Source organism: Meleagris gallopavo, chromosome 12 (genome assembly GCF_000146605.3).
Source record: "Meleagris gallopavo isolate NT-WF06-2002-E0010 breed Aviagen turkey brand Nicholas breeding stock chromosome 12, Turkey_5.1, whole genome shotgun sequence".
NCBI lineage: Eukaryota > Metazoa > Chordata > Aves > Galliformes > Phasianidae > Meleagris > Meleagris gallopavo.
In genome coordinates, this window is record NC_015022.2 from 4451759 (window position 1) to 4468459 (window position 16701).

Genomic DNA, 16701 nt, shown 5'->3' on the forward strand with positions numbered 1-16701 from the left:
TTTCTTTCTGTTTTTTTTCTTCTTGGCTTGTATCTGAATAGGCCTGAAATAAATGTGGTGTTGATTGATAAAATTGTACCATAGTCCAAAATTGACTTCCCAGGTAGTTCTTTTCCCTGTTACTAGTAATGAAGTAGTTAGTCTGAACACTGAACCTGATAGAAGTCATGAAAAGTTCTCACCTTTCAAATGTGTACTGATTTAGCTAAAATGTTTTGAGTTAACTGAATCTCTCAGCTCTGCTTGATGTTCTTTTTTTTTTAAAGTGTCTTAAAACAAATACCTTGCTGAGCAAGTTCCTTTTATGTTATTATAGGAAAATGAAGGTCAAGACATGGAGGATTACACTTTTCCAAGTGTCCACGTGAGTTCCAAATAATTTCTAATTGTTTTGCACATTAGCTAATTTTGAAAAGATCATTTTAGACTGCCTTTTGTTCCAGCTTGCTTCTTAGGATCAGGTACTGTTTACTCTCATCTTCATTGTGCTACATTAAGGAAGCTCTTATTTATTTATTTGTTTTTAAGAGAGCAAATAATTGTGACTTCCAAATAAGGCATCACATATAAATGCAAACTCCCATATATAATCTGGGACTATTCATTGCATAAACTTAGCAAGGAATGTTTTCTAAACTATCTTAAAGATGCTTTAGAGGGCTATGACAAATGATAACATAGTATATACAGCTGTTAGGCATAGAACTTCTGGTTTAAATTGGAAATGTGTCTTTGGGGAACTATATTGTTTTGTTTTGATTTTTTTAATGCTAACATTTGTAACATCTCTAAGCTGAGAAATACAGTCTGAGTTACATGGAACTGACGTCAAAAAGGGACATCTCATACATCATGTCTTATTAGTGGTGTTAGATTTTGACTAGAATTTACTTATCATGTTTCACCTTGAAATTCTGAACGAGAAGTCTGAAATGAGGTAGGCTTCCTTCTTATAAGCTTTCAAAGCCAGTGATGGTGTACTTATGTTTCACTGAAGGTAGTGCTTGGAAGTGTGACATCCATCTATTCTAAAGGCTGTAGCAGGACAGGGGACAGTTTGATGTTGCAGCCAATTGCAAGTGTTGCAGACAGATACTAGTGAACTCTGGTACAAATTTTCAGTGATTTGATAAGGAAGGAACACAGTCTTCGTTCCTGTATCATGTTTTCTTTGGGAGTAGTTTTTCACTTCTTTAATTAGCCTTCACGTGATTGAAGTTTGATGGAAAATATGAATTGTTCTACCCTAAGTTCTAAAATAGAAGACATTTAGTCTTGACTTCCTTTTCTTGCAGGATGGTGAAGATGAGGAAAATGAGAAAGGTATGTTTGAAGTTTAATATAGTTCAGAAGTCTTTAGCCTGGTAAGAGCGGGCAATTTTCTCTTGTAACATTTGGTCTCTTTACTAATCTTAGTCTTGTCTCCAGTACTAAGTATCAGTTGTTTCCTTATTAAGCTCAGCACCTGGAATCATTGCAGTCAATGGGTTTATCTCACTCTTAAGAGTTATTCTACTTTTAAGAGTTGATTACAGTACTTATCAGTTACTGTGGTGGATGTATAGTATAGTTGCAATACCACGAATCTTAAAAAAAACGAAAAACAAATACAAAAGCAATCTTAGTATTCAAGGACTCTGATTCTAGTATACGGTAAGTCTTGATGCAAATGCTTCCAACTTGCACTGCAGTAACTGATGTTTAATTGAGTTGAAATGATACTCCCTTACACTGAACCTGAGCACCCAAAAATGTGTGGACCATCATATGCTTGGCTTACTGTCACTTGGAAATACCATTTGTATATAGAATGGTAAAACAAGTGTTTGGAAACTTGTGGAGTGGCTACCTTTTTTTTAAAGCTGTACTCATTAGTGAAACTATAGAAGGAATATAATGCATTTGGGCAAACAGACTTTCTGGACAGAAGTCTTAAGGATTCTACATACTGTGGACTAGAAAAGGACATGGAACATCACGTTATGCAAGATGGAATAAACACTGAAGTTACAGGATAAAACTACAGACTCCTTGTGTACGAGGGACCTACGACTGAAATATCTCCAGTGCAAGCTGAAGAACACCGTTTGAGGTGCCGGTGTAGGACTGAGATGGAAAATCTGTCCAGTGGATGAAGACTGAGAACCATCTGTCTACGAACTCTGGATTAAAGCTCACTCCTCTATGTTCTGCAGTAGCCTTGTACAGTTAAGTTGACTGCCAAACAGCAAGCTTGGAAAGGAAAACCAAAGATTACCGATGTGGAAGACCTGACTGAAAGTCTCCAAGACTGTAATACTTTTGGATTTGGGAAGGTTCGACGTCTCAAAACCAGGAAGATTGAAAGATGGATTAAACCAAACAGTGAGCATCCAAGGCAACTATTTTCTTATGACATGCTAAATCCTAAACTGGAAAATGGATACTTCTTATGAAGAACGGGTATCTCCAGGATGGAACCATATTCTGACTCCTAATGTTTTGGTATTTGTCTCTAGGAAATGTGTTTTGCCATGAAGAATAAGTGATCCTGGGTAAAGGATTTATATTTGTGTTAATACACCTTGTGTTTTTTCCTAACCTTCCATCAGTGCTAATAACTGGCTTTGTATTTTCTAGGTCCTATTCTAGCATATGCATATGAAATTGTTTAAACTTCTTGTTTTGCCATATTTATTCCTGTTAAATCCTCTTAGATAAAGCAGGTTCTGGTGATGGTACACAAGAAGTATCTAAACCTCTTCCTTCAGAAGAAAGCCTAGCTGAGGCTGATCACACGGCTCACGAAGAGATGGAAGCTAACACGTCTGTGAAAGAAGCTGAGGATGATAACATATCGGTTACAATCCAGGCTGAAGATGCCATCACTCTGGATTTTGATGGTGATGACCTCCTAGAAACAGGTAAAAATGTGAAAATTACAGATTCTGAAGCAAGTAAGCCAAAGGATGGGCAGGATGCCATTTCACAGAGCCTGGAGAAGGAAAGCAAGGACTATGAGATGACTGAGAACCATAAAGATGGTAAGAAGGAAGACTGCGTGAAGGGTGATCCTGTCAAGAAGGAAGCCAGAGAAGGTTCAAAGAAAGCAGAATCTGGAGACAAAGAAAAGGATACTTTGAAGAAAGGTCCCTCGTCTACTGGGGCCTCTGGTCAAGCAAAGAGGTTTGTTTTTCTATGTCAGTTCTTTACGATACTGAGTGCCAGCATTCAATAAGATCACTCTACATTAAGGGGGTAGCAGCAAGAATCTTGTAATTAGTATCCTATGCTCCTGCCTATAGATTTTTTTTGACCGCCATAAGTTACTTTTTAAAATTCAAGATCTTCGTATAGACACTATGTCCTACTGATTGCATTGTCGAATTGTCAGCATTTATTTATTTTTTTTTTCCAATTTGACAAGTTTTTTAAATGTCCTTGTGATGATGGTAATGAACAGCTATCAGTTCTAAGAACACAAAATGAAGTCAAGTCCCCGTCCTGAAATCTGGAGAAGATTGCCATATATCCACTGAATAGAGTTGTCAGAAAATCTAGATCTTCAGGCATCCTGGGGAAAATCAGTGCAAGAATCCATGAGGGAATCATTTGTTCAAATACAGTCTAGCCTTTTTTTTATTTTTTGAAATGTTAACTTGTCTGTTAGTATAAAATGCAATGCTTAGCAAATTCTGTATTTTCAATTTTCTTCTGATTTTTAATTTGCTTCTCTAGCTCTACTAAGGAATCTAAAGAAAGCAAGACAACATCAAAGGATGATAAAGGTAACTATTACAAGCTATGGCAGTACTGTCTTGAAGTAAATGCCTTTCTCTTCAAGAACATCTGCAATGTATTAAAATGGCTTATAGGATTGAACTTGTCTGTAGTAAATTGTGCCAGGGGCACAGTAGTCACTAGCTGTTTGTGTGCGTACTTCTTATAATGTCAGATTTCTTATAAGATCAAAAATACCTATTCGGGGGACTCAATGGAAATATATTCTTCTATTTCAAAATACTATTGTGAGCAAACTCAACATCTCCTAGGTGTTTGTTTTGATAAGAAGGTGTAATTTTCAGATATGCTTACTGTAACTTGACATCAGCCTAAAGGACTGATTATATATACTCATAAAAATGCAAAAAAGCCACACACAGTTACTTAAATATAACACCAGTTAAATTATTTGTTCAGACTTCAATTCTTGCTCGGTTTTAAATGAAGTAAACTTTCAGCTGCAGTGTAACAGCCAACATGCTGGCTAGCAAAATTGTGCATGTGGCTGTCAAGGCAGTAACGTTGGAAGCTCTCTGTATACCTTGGTGTTTCCTCCTGTTAATACAAAACCCAGTTTTATGGTGAAAAATTCATAGTGGAGCTCTGGTGTGCATTAATGTCAATGTTATATGGATGCTTCAGAGCTGAGCAAATATATTCTTACAAGCTGATGTGCCTCCTTAATTTGCCTTTTTTGCTCTTTCCCAAAGAAAAATCTTCATCAAGTAAATTCTCATATCACAAAGGATGAATGGAACTTCATATGAGAAGTGAAGCTTTTAGGAGAAATTTGTGTGACAGCCATAATTCAGTTGTCTGTACGTGCCTGTCTGCTCATGATAATTTTATATTTATGATGAAATTAAAGAAATAGCAAATCTGTTTCCATGTAGCATTTACAACATCTGTAATAGTCACCATCATAAGGCTGTCTTAAAAATATACATATGCAAAGCCAAGATAGTTGCTACTTAATGATAAACTCAGTATATCACAATTTATCAAGATAATCCAGGATTATCAAGATAATCCTAGATGAAGATAGCTGAGGTTTTATTACCTTTTGCTCTTAGTCCATCTTGATGCATTGAAGAAGGAAAGCCAGCTGTTTCTGAGGGTGGTTAAACTACCTTTGAAAACTGCCCACCATCAGAGTTTCCAACTGTTTAACTGGAGCTCCTGTGCTTGTCTAGCCTGTACAACCAGCTGTGTTTCAACAGAAGCAGTTCACACACCTAAGAGCAAACAAAAAAGCTGAACAAAACAGTACAAGAGATGTTGGGAATTTGTGACTTTTGAGTTCTTAGTTCTAAGTTGTTACAATAATGGCTAAAACATGTTTGTTTTTTCTTATGGATGTTGTTTTTTCTTTTTTCTATTCGTCCTTAGTATTTTCCTTTATGTGTAAAATAACATTTGGTAAGCTACATCCAGCAGTGTGTTAAAAAACTGCTCTTGATGGAGGGTAGCCACCAAGAAGCTGTGGAAATAAACAGGTTCTGGAGGCTAGAAATAAGTTATGTTGAGGATTAACTGTCTTCTCCGTTAACCCTTCAGTCATTGCTTTGGTAATTTGATTAGTGTAAAGACATACTAACGAAAAACAAATGTTGAGTGTGTTTCTAGAGGGAAGTTACCAATAAGAACCAAAAGTTGAAGCTTAATAAACTTACTTAAATAAGAAGTAAAGCATGCCTTAAACAGAGTGTTATATGATTTCTTAGCTGTCAAGTAAGCCAAGCTGCTGGTCTCATTACGTGGGTGAATGAATGAAATCTTATGGTGCATATTTTTTTTATATAGAAGTCTTTTCAAGAAAGGTAACCGGATAAACAGTTACTTAAAGGTAACAGGCTAAGTTTCTCTTGTCAGCAACAGTTTAGTTCAATATTCATTGAATCTTTGTCTCCTTAATTCTGTTGGCTGTTTTGCAAAACTTGTTTCAGGAAGTGGAAGCAGTGCTAGTGGTAGCAGTGGAAGTTCAACTAGAAACCTGTGGGTTAGCGGACTCTCTTCCAACACAAAAGCTGCTGACTTGAAAAATCTCTTTGGAAAATATGGAAAGGTATTTCATCTGGTGTGATATTGTGTGCCTCCTCCCCCATAACCCCTTGTTGTGGTTTATCCTAGCAGGCAGCTAAGCACCACGCTGTGATGGTTTGCTCACCCCCTCCACTCCCAATGAGAGAGAATTAGGGGGAAAAAACCAACCCAAAACAATAAAGTACAACTTGTGGGTTGAAATAAAAGCTACTTACTAAGAGAGAAGAAAGGAAGGGTGGGGAAGAGTTATAGTTATTACTATATATACAAACCAAACGATGCCCAGTGCATATCCTCACCTCTTGCCCAACTGATGCCCAGCCAGTCCCCAAGCTGCAGCAGCTCTCAGACCAACTCCCCACTGTTTTCAGGCTTTTTCCACATGATGTCATATGGAGTATCCCTTTGGCCAGTTTAAGTCAGCTCTCCTGATTCTGTCCCCTCCCACCTCCTTGTCTCCCTCAGCCTCTCTCACTGGCAGGACAGTACAAGAATCTGAGAAACTGAAATGGCCTTGGTTCTGTACAGCACTGCTCAGCAACAACTGTAAACTGGTGTGCTATCAGCACTGTTTTTCTCCTAAAGCCAAAACACAGAATTCATACCAGACACTATGAAGGAGAAATAGCTCTGTCCCAGCTGAAACCATGACACCCTTACTCTATGCAAATTGAGAAATTGAGTATTACTTCATTTTAACACGAATCTGAGATGAAATGTCTAACCAGTGTAACCTAAAAAACCCCCAGTACATTCAGAACCTTAAGCTAGAATTTGCACTTACAGGAAGACCCATAACTTAATAAGAAAGTTGTTTTCTTTTTGAGGTAAGATATAAATGGCACTAACATTGAGGTCAGGACTGACTTTAAGCCTTGAGGTTTTTTTTTTTAATTAAATAGCAATGGCTAAGTTCTTCTGCAGCAATTGTATTTAAGATTGAAAAACTTACTTAAAAAAAAAAAAAGTGTTCTAAGAGCTTCTGAGTGGGGGAAAAATAAGCTAAAATACGTGACTGCTAATGTCCACTCTTCTGGGGACTCTTCTTATGAAGTTTATTACAGGCTGCTTAAACTAAGTCAGTTTTCCTGGATTTTGGGTTAGTATGGAAATTCTATGAATCTGATTTTTATAATAAATTAAGAAGGCAGTTTTATTTAATGACTTCATGAGTAGTGAAACACGAGTCTGTCTTGTTAAAATTTCCAATTCTTCACTTGTTTTTGCTTGATAAATGTTCAGCAGCTGTATGTACTTCTGTACCCACTTCTAAGTAAATGGGGAAAAATGTAATGACTAAATGACTGCAGCACTGCAGGTTGCTAAAATGATTAAATTAATGCACTATAAATTGCATCAACCAATAAGACTTGCTCCTGTTGTGGCTCCTTGTTAGAATTTCAGTAACAACACAAGACTTAATGTTTCCTCAAGAGGCACATGTCTAAGAGTTGGTTACCAAAGCTGCCTGGTTGACACATTTGGTAGTTACCTTTTAAAGAACTTTTTGCCTCAAGCAATATTATGCAGTAATTTACTATACCTTCTTCTGATTAATTGGCAGTGGCTGACTTGTTTCTTTTATGCATGTTCATCCATTACAGATGAAACATCAATTTCAGATCAGCATGAATTTTGACGGTGGTTCTCAAAAAAAAACAAAAACAAAAAAACAAACAAAAACAAAAACAAACAGGAAAAAAGGTTAGGTAACATGCATGAGGTTGTTACTGGCCAAAAGATGACATATGTTTTATGGCTTTAATTTGCCATAATTTGAAAGTTGGGATAAAGGTTTTGAAAAGGTGTGATTGTTTGCTTTACAGAACTTGTAGTGTTGTTCCTTCTAATGGGGTGAGGTTTTGTTGTTGTTGCTGTTTCATATATACTAGGGTAAAAAGGTTATTGGCATATTATCTGTTCCTCACTAGAAATGTATTTCTAAAGACCTAATTTTCACCTGCTTATGTAGGTACTTGGTGCAAAGGTGGTCACAAATGCACGAAGTCCGGGGGCAAAATGTTACGGCATAGTAACCATGTCTTCTAGTACAGAAGTGGCCAGATGTATCGCCCACCTCCATCGGACAGAGCTGCATGGACAACAAATTTCTGTTGAGAAAGTAAGTTTAATAAGATGAAAAGTTCACCCACATAGAGCATCTTGGACAAAAATCTGTATTAACATATTTGCTTTTGAAAAAAATGTAGGTAAAAGGCGATCCCTCCAAAAAGGAGCTGAAGAAGGAAAGCGATGAGAAATCTAGCTCAAGTAGAAGCACAGGGGATAAGAAAACCGCATCAAGTGACAAAACCAGCAAGTAAGAACATTCACATGTCTCCTACAGTTGTGAAAATCCCTTAAGTTGAATTTCCTCATTGTGTTTGTGTGTTTCTCTCCTAACAAGAACACCGTCAACCAAAAAAGAAGAGAAGAAATCTGAGAAATCTGAAAAAAAAGAAAGTAAAGAAGCCAAGAAAACAGAAGGTAAAGATGAGAAGAGTGATAATGGAGCAAGTGGCCCTAATCAAGAATCCACTAAAAAAACTGAAGAAAAGAAAAGAATAAGTATGCAATATAGCCATGTTTCCTCCTTGTGAATCTGTGTCTGACTTGTTCGGGGGGCATGTTCTTGCTTTTAATTGGAAGAAAAATAATTAACCACTGATTGATCTCTACAATCCAGTAATATCTATTGCTTCAGAGCCAATGTGAAGTTCAATGCATCATACTACTGCTTAGCTACAGAAATGTGCTGGCATGCTTCTGCTACCAGTAGCAACTTCAGTGACATTTCTGAATCTCTAAGTCAGTGAATATCTGTAATAAGCAAATGAAGACTGTTTGTTTTAAATCGCTCTCCCCCCCCCCTTTTTTTTTTTTTCCCCTTCCTTATTCCCTAGGTGGTAAAAGCCCAGGTCACGTTGTAGTTCTTGACCAAACAAAAGGAGACCAAGGCCACTCTAGGACAGTGAGAAGGGGAAGGTTTGAGAAAGTAAGTATCTATCGATTTACTGGAATTCTTACGATTTAATGCTACCTTACACGCATATCATTATTATTTTTTTTTTTTCCTGATGAGTCTGTGAAGTATCATAAACTATTAAGCTTAGATAGAAGCTTTGTATGCTCAGTAGTTAATGGTATTTGAACGTAGCATCCAGAAATCTCCCTAAGTGAATGAGACTTCTGAAATAACCATTGTAATCTCTATCTATAGCCACAGATATTGAGGAACAAAGAGCGTATTATTCAAGATAAAGTGAAATTCAGGGAATACAGGGGTAGAAAGGATATCTTGCCTTTTGAAAAGATGAAGGAACAGAGATTGCGAGAACACATGGTTCGATTGGAAAGAATACGACGAGCTGTTGAACTCCGAAGGTAGTAATTCAACTTTTTGCTAAAGGCTATTTTACGCATTAATTGATCAGATACTTTATTTAGCAATCTAATTAGAATGTATTCTGTCAAACCTTTTATTCAGATATTAAAGTCTGAGATTGTACCTAGCAGTACCCTTATACAAATAAAATGACTTAAAATTTTTTGTTTAATATGCTAAAAGCTGTATGTGTATGTGCATAGCTTAGTGCTTATTAGAGGGGGTGTGACTGCATGCTGTTTGCTGTGTGAAAGGACAAGAAGTTGAATAGGAGATGTGGCCAAAAATAGTAACTTCTAGAGATCTATTACATGCCTAATGACAAATCGAGCATAATACCCTCTTGTCTCTTACATAAAAGGACTAAATGGCTAGTTTCTTTTATTCTGTTTATTTTATGTGACAAAAAGTTTGCAGAGAATAATCAAGTGACTTATGTTTCTAATTGGATTTCCCAAAACAAAGGAATTTCTAGCAAGCATAGATCTTACAGGAGAAAATACCTTTCCTGCTTCCTGTAAGCTGTTCTATTGGAGGTGGAGATGAAGAAAACATACAAGAATACTATCTGTGCAAGTCAGAACAGTCATGTTTTTCTGTCTTATTTTTGGACAGAAAGTAATTAAAATTCTGTTAGTCTGAAGTGTGCAGCAGCTAAAAAGCAAGTATTTTTAAGATCAAAATGGTATTATTTGCTAGGCGATTGTTGTTACCTGCCAGATAACAATGCAGCAGTATGAATCATGCCAAAAAAAAAAAAAATCAGAAAGATAATTCATGACTTAAATGCTTCAGTAGCTGTTGTCTGCTTAAGTGGTTCTGTAGAATAGAGTTTGGCTACTTAGGGCTAAAAGGAGTAGGCTTCTAATACCACAGCTTCTCTCAGTACTAGGCTTCTCACGAATAGTTTATGAATGTCTGTGCCTACGGTGCTGTTAGTTTTAGAGGAGAAACTTTTCCAATTCAGTTTCTGCTACCTCTTTTTGTTGTTTTTATTGTCTTTCTTCAGGAGAAGAGAAATTGCTGAGAGGGAACGTCGGGAGAGAGAACGTATACGAATAATGCACGAACGAGAAGAATGCCTGCAGAGAGAAAGGGAACGATTAGAAATTGAAAGGCAAAAGCTAGAGAGGGAAAGGATGGAACGAGAGCGTTTGGAAAGAGAGCGTGTTCGTATTGAACAGGTACATATACTTGTAGTTCGGACTATAAAGCACTATCAATTGAGGACTGTAACTCAGTTTGCACTTGATATGAATTTCTCTTTGGCCTTCCACTCAGGCCTCAAAAGAACCACTCCAACAATAAATAAGCAACGTTGTAAAACCAGAAGCAGCAGTCTTTACCTTGTTTGACTAGTAATTTGATAGCAAGTTCTTGATACAGTAGTGTCTGTCAGAAACACTAATACTGAAATTCAGTAGGTGACATTGCTTCTACTAGTTAGTCTTCAGTAATTTTATTAGCTTTTTTCTAGAGAACAATGGTATAGCAAACTTAATGAGCTGTATTTCTGGGCAGAGAACACATTAGCAACATGAGGAAGCACCTGGAGATTTTTATACCTAACAGATGCATTGTCTCTTCTTCAGAGAAATATTCCTTCATGCTCTTGCGTCTTGGATGCTATCCAAGCATGAATTACATCAGACAGCCTTTAGTAGAAAACTGTCAAACGGTAGTTCTGTATACTTACTGAGTGTTTCATAGGTATCTCTAATTAGAACTCTTGTGTCTGATGTGTTTATTTACCCATCCCTTTCATGGTAGGAACGTCGAAAAGAAGCAGAGCGTATTGCTCGTGAAAGGGAGGAACTTCGTCGACAACAACAACAACTTCGCTATGAACAGGAAAAGAGGAACGCTTTGAAACGTCCACGTGATGTAGATCACAGGTAATCTAGTTCTGAAACCACTGTTTTATGACCCTTATAAAAAGCTGGTAGCTGTTTGTGACTTGAAAATGTGGTTGTATCTGAAACAAGTCTAAACAGAAGAACTGAATTTCTGGTATTTATTTTTGACATCAGTGTACGTCAGGTATGAAACATGGTATCAGAGAGCTTTGACATAGAAGCATCCCATTAATTAATTCTTACTGTACCAAAAGAATGTAGTATAATTGAGTGCATCTGCTGTGAAAAGCTGTTCTTCTGCCTTAACAGCCAAAATTTCTAGATTCTAATTCATTAAGAATTTACTTTCCCGGTAAATTAATGGTTCAGAGGAGCCAGAGTGCTGGCTTTTCATTTGTGCTGAAGCTGATGACTTGTACCACTGGCTGCTTGAGTCACCTGAATTAAAGCTCAGAAGTTTCTATAATTGAAAAAATAGGTCTGAGATCTTAGCCATAAAGTTGACTTAAGGGAGGTACAATAGAAGGCAATTGTAAGGTCTCATGCTAGAGGCAATAGCAGAACACTGAAGTACATGAAAATGAAGCTGCCTTTATTCCCCACACGAAGTAACAGTGTCTTGCCTTCTCATCATGAAGACTGCACCTGAGTGCTTCTGATGATCAAGGGGGTGATTCTTTCTACACTGTTCTTTCCTGACAAGGCTGTTTCGATTATTCTTTTTTTTTTTTCATCTAGAAAGCTGCTGTTATTATTTATCCTGGAAGACTTTTGATGGCAGAATTTTGGTTGAATTCTTTTATACTGATGGTATCTAAAATCTAAGCTACAAAATGTTGATGGGTAGTCTAAAAAAACAAGAACACCAAAAACATTTTTCTTACATGTATGGATAAAATCTTACTCCTTTAGAAGCTTTACAAGGGCTCAAATGCTTGTCTTTAAAGCAGACGACTGATGCATAATTGAAACTATTTTCCGTATTATTAGGCTGTGATTTGGATACATGTAACTGATGATGGCTCGTCTGTTTCTCTTGAAGGAGAGACGATCCTTACTGGAATGAGAGTAAGAAGATGTCTCTTGATACAGATGCGCGTTTTAGTCATAGTTCAGATTACAGCCGCCAACCGAACAGATTTAACGATTTTGATCACAGAGAACGGGGGCGATATCCAGAAGGTTCTGTTCCATCGTCGTCTTTTGATAGGTAAGTTATGATCATGGGGCAGCAGGTATTAGTCTGCCAACATCTTTAAATTTAGAATAGTTAAAGATGTCATTGTGCAGCAATAGAATTGTAGTAGTGTCTAGAAATTACTTCAGGACTGGCCATTTATACCATAAAATTTTCTTTTTTTTTTTCTGGAGATGTTAAATTGCTGCATGGTGATCTTTTCATCATGTTATAAAAGAAATTTTGCAATTACTCTTCTTTCATACCTTGTCACAAATGGGTTCTCATGAATTAGATCTGTCCTGTTTGGTTAATTCATCTCCTTAAGAAGCAAGGCTAAATCTAGCATTCCTTGTGCTTCATACCTGAGCTTCAGGAAGGTAAAAAAGGAGACCCTACAAGTGCATCAATATTGTAGATGCCAAACTACACACAGAAAAATCCACTGAAAAATGTTAGGTAGATTTAAGAACTCAAGCTCAAAATGCTAACTGTAAAGATAAATGTAATTCAGTGTGTAAGGATTCTTGCAATGTATACCATGTAAAAAGATTAATAGTATTTTTAACTATGATTATGTGAATAGTATCTCCTAACCTCTGAGCTTATATTTAAGGAAAAATGGGAAGAATGGAAGACAAGCAAATGACTTTTTCCTGCTTTAACAACCTAGGCGAGAACGATTTGTAAATCAAGGTGAAGCAAAAAAGACTCGCCCAACAGCACGAAGAGAAGAACCAGGGTTTGAGAGATACCCAAAGAATTTCAGTGACTCCCGAAGAAATGAGCCACCACCACCAAGAGGTGAACTTCGAGATACAGACAGACGGGAAGTGCGAGGAGACAGAGATGAAAGAAGAACAGTGATAATTCATGACAGACCTGAAATACCACACGGTCGACATCCAAGAGAGACTGGTTCAAATCCACCTAGGCAAACAAATTGGAAGAACGAGGGAAGCATAAGCACAGACAAACGCGATGGCAGGTAAACTTCCTGGATATACAACTAGTGAAAGTAGTGATTCTTGTAGAATTTATCCATGGTAATAATGCCTCCAGAACTGATGGGTAAAGAGAGAATAGATTTCCTCCTAAAAAGTAGTAAAGTCCCTTTCCAAAACAGTAGGAAAAACTTGATTACTCTGTCACATATGCTAAACATCAGTAAACTCTATGCTGACGCCTAGCAGTCTATTTTTATTTATTCATAGAAATATATAGGAAGAAGGCTTTCTATGTGAGAATGCTGATATAAACAAATACATGCAAACTTTTCAATATTTAGCGAGCCATGTAGATTTAAAAGAATGTTTCCAAGAAGCCAACTGCAAGTTGCTAGCTATATGGAGTTTTAGAAGTCTGTTAGGTTTTGGTATCTATTATATTATACTGAAACCACAATTTTGATAAAAGCAACTTTTACAGAGGTGAGAGGCCAGATCGATCAGGAAGAGAAGTGTCTGGACATGTAAGAGGTGCACCTCCTGGGAGCCGAAGCAGTGCTTCTGGGTATGGAAGCAGGGAAGGAGAACGAGGAGTGATGGGAGAACGAGGTGGTGGAGGACAAGTAAGTAATTCTTTCTTTATGTTTATGCATGAGGCAGGAAGAAACTGAGAAATAAAAAATCATGCTAGAAAAATGAGCTGACCACATAGCATCACATAAATCGTAACAAACATTTAATTAGCTTAAAGCTGCTTGTTTCCTTTAAATAGTGTTTGTATTGCTTTTTTCCTTAATTAAGCTAAAATGTCTGCAGAAAACATATCCAGTTCTTAAGTCTAGTTTCTTTCAGGTGGGTCAGAACAGCATGTGAATGAGTTGCTGATTAGGCTTTTCATAATGTGTTATCATAGTATTTTTTAGGTTCTTAATCTGACACTGCACTACTTTTAGTATGCTGAAAGTTCTAAGGAGCTAGTGAGAAAACATTCTGTATGATTTGTCTTGAAAGCCAACAGCCTAAATTTTTCATGCTTCTGTCGACTGAAGCATTTAACATTTCTTTCTGCAGATACATGGAACATGCTTATTTAGTTACGTGCTTGGGGTAGAACTGGGAGTAAATTAAAAGCTCATTAAACTTCACCTTTTGCACGTTCGTTATTGCAAAATAGTTCCATTTTGATATCTAGATTTATTTCAACAAGACTTATTTTAAGAATGGTTTAGGTGCTTATGGACTGAAAGCCCAAACTACTAGATTTTAAGTAGTGATGCTGGAGAATTCTAGACTTAGCTTTCTTGAAAAACTCTCTTCATATTGATGATGAAATAGGCCTTTTATTCTTAAAATAACTTTCTTACTAGCACTACAATGAAGACAGACATGTTGTTGAACGGCACAGTCGTGAAGCTGGACCAAGGAAAGAATGGCATGGACCTAGTTCTCAAGGAAGTGGGTATCATGATGCAAGGAGAATGGGAGATGGCCGTGGAGGAAGTGGCATGATGTCTCCACACACGAGGTACAAAAATTGTTCCTTCCTTCGACTTCCCCACTGAGCTCCCAAGTGTGCACGTTATCCTTTAGAAGTGCAGTAGCCTCAATGTAGCAGCGAGGGCTTGCTGCTGTGCAACATGCAGTCCATCCTTAAATGCCAGCACTTGGCTCCACGGTTCTTGTTCTGCTAGTGCTGTTCAGTTACAAACTCAGAAGCTTCCTGTAAAGCCTCTTGTCTTGAATGGTTTGAAGATTCTTTTGAGACTTAACAGTTAAGTGATATGAGAAGTATGGATGTTCTTATCTGTGCACCAAGAGTGTAGACACTTTTGATAACACTTCTTTAACACCTTTGTTTCCAGTAACTCATCACCAATAAATAGAGTTGTACAGATCACAGGGAATTCCATGCAGAGGGGAAGTGGCTCAGGATTTAAGCCATTTAAAGGTGGACCTCCACGAAGATTCTAAGATCTACAGCTGCTTGGTTTCAAGATAACTTATTGAAATTTCTTGTAAACTTTCTCTGATTAAAAACAGGAAATCTTGTCCAGAACTCCTGATTAAATTTTTTTAATTTAACGTGCTTACTTTCCTCTCAATTTTGGAGGCATTTTAATAGTTACGTTGTAATTTTGGATAGTTTTTGTGTATCTTTGATAAGCATTTTCCCTGAGGCACTAGAGCTGTATAAAGACAAATTGGAACCAAAATATTTGTTAATCTTGTATAAAAGAATGGGTTGCAGCTGTGTGCTAGTTTGATTTACCAGCATTAGCTCTGTGGTGTCATGCTTTAAAGTTGGCTACTTCTCACAACATACACAGCTATAACCTCCGTTTTGAAGGTTGTCCAGGCTATTCTCTCTGCTTTCTAATTTGTAGAGAAATAAGATTGTTCTTTCATTACTGGGTATTATGTAACCTATTTTTGCAGAAGGTACTGTTACATTGAGTGCATTTATGTGTATTCTTGCAAATGTATTCTTTTGAAATAAACCTTCATATTCTGTATAGCTTCTATTAAGTCTTTGAAACCAGTGTTGGGGGAAAGAAGAAATAATGAAACTGACAAGTTGGCATGGCAAGTCAAAAACAATATTGACAAGCCCTTCTGAAGAACATGAATATTTAAAGCTTATTCAGTATTTATACAAATGTACACTGGGTCTTGTAAAGAAAAAAAAGTGTCTTTAAAGTAAAATTCAAATAAGGGCTAAAAGCAGTTACTGATTCAGACTGTTGTAAAAAAAAAAATAAAATAAAAAAAATCTATCAAGTTTAAGGCAAGGGCTAGTAAAAACGCCCTGATCTTTGCCATGCTCAGTTACTCATTTGGTGTGTTAAGTATCTGGAACATTCCAGAAAACTGAAATAAAGTGAGTGAAATTGTTTTCCTGTAAATAACCTTTCAGGAATGGTGGGAGGGAATTGACTGGTACAACAGTTTCTATAGTTTATCTTTTATAAATATTCCTTACGTTTAAATAAAAAATGCTATATTAGCAAGTGTTGGGATGTTTATCTAGAAAGTAATTTAACGCATCTCAGTTCTTATTACTATTGGGTCTAAGACTTTTTTCCAGTAGATTATAAGTACAAGTTACTAAGCTAGAGAGTATTTGAAAATTATGCAATTTGACTGTAATATGTGCTTCAAAAGTGACAACACAAAATACGTAGCTACTGGAGGATGAGTTTGCAGTCACTGATGGATTGAATAAGAAATATGAAAGTTAAAGGCAAAGTCAAGTGAGCAGCACAGAAATAAAACTAGAGAGGTGACTCTTCATCTTGCCTACAGTAGAGAAGACTAGATATGCACTGTAGCCTCTACGGACATAATGTTTCTTAATGTTATTTTATTTATTTATAAATCTGCGTATGTGGATATGCTAACTGAAACTAAATGAAAAATGAATTAAAAAAAAAATGGTCTCAAACTTTGACTTTTGAAAGTATTTAGGTAGATTGAAGTCTGTCCTTCTGCACAGTGGCTTTTATTTGAATACCTCATCCAACCTTGACTACT

At 36.8% G+C, this 16701-nt stretch overlaps 1 protein-coding gene across 5 annotated transcripts; it reads left to right on the top strand.

Moving 5' to 3' along the window:
- Positions 1-299: 299 nt before the first annotated feature.
- SLTM (SAFB like transcription modulator) lies at positions 300-15926 on the top strand. Of its 5 annotated transcripts, none has more exons than XM_010717275.3 (17): positions 300-364; positions 1296-1323; positions 2697-3165; positions 3718-3767; positions 5709-5827; positions 7778-7927; positions 8016-8125; positions 8213-8373; positions 8709-8800; positions 9026-9189; positions 10200-10374; positions 10961-11085; positions 12089-12256; positions 12897-13211; positions 13640-13793; positions 14538-14695; positions 15033-15926. In XM_010717275.3, exons 1-17 carry the CDS (start codon positions 335-337, stop codon positions 15139-15141), a joined length of 2577 nt encoding a protein of 858 aa, XP_010715577.1. In that variant the 5' UTR covers positions 300-334; the 3' UTR covers positions 15142-15926. The 5 variants fall into 5 exon arrangements, with proteins under 5 accessions (XP_010715577.1, XP_010715578.1, XP_019474948.1 ...); XM_010717276.3 differs by having other exon boundaries at positions 13652-13793; XM_019619403.2 differs by having other exon boundaries at positions 8213-8292.
- Positions 15927-16701: the final 775 nt, after the last annotated feature.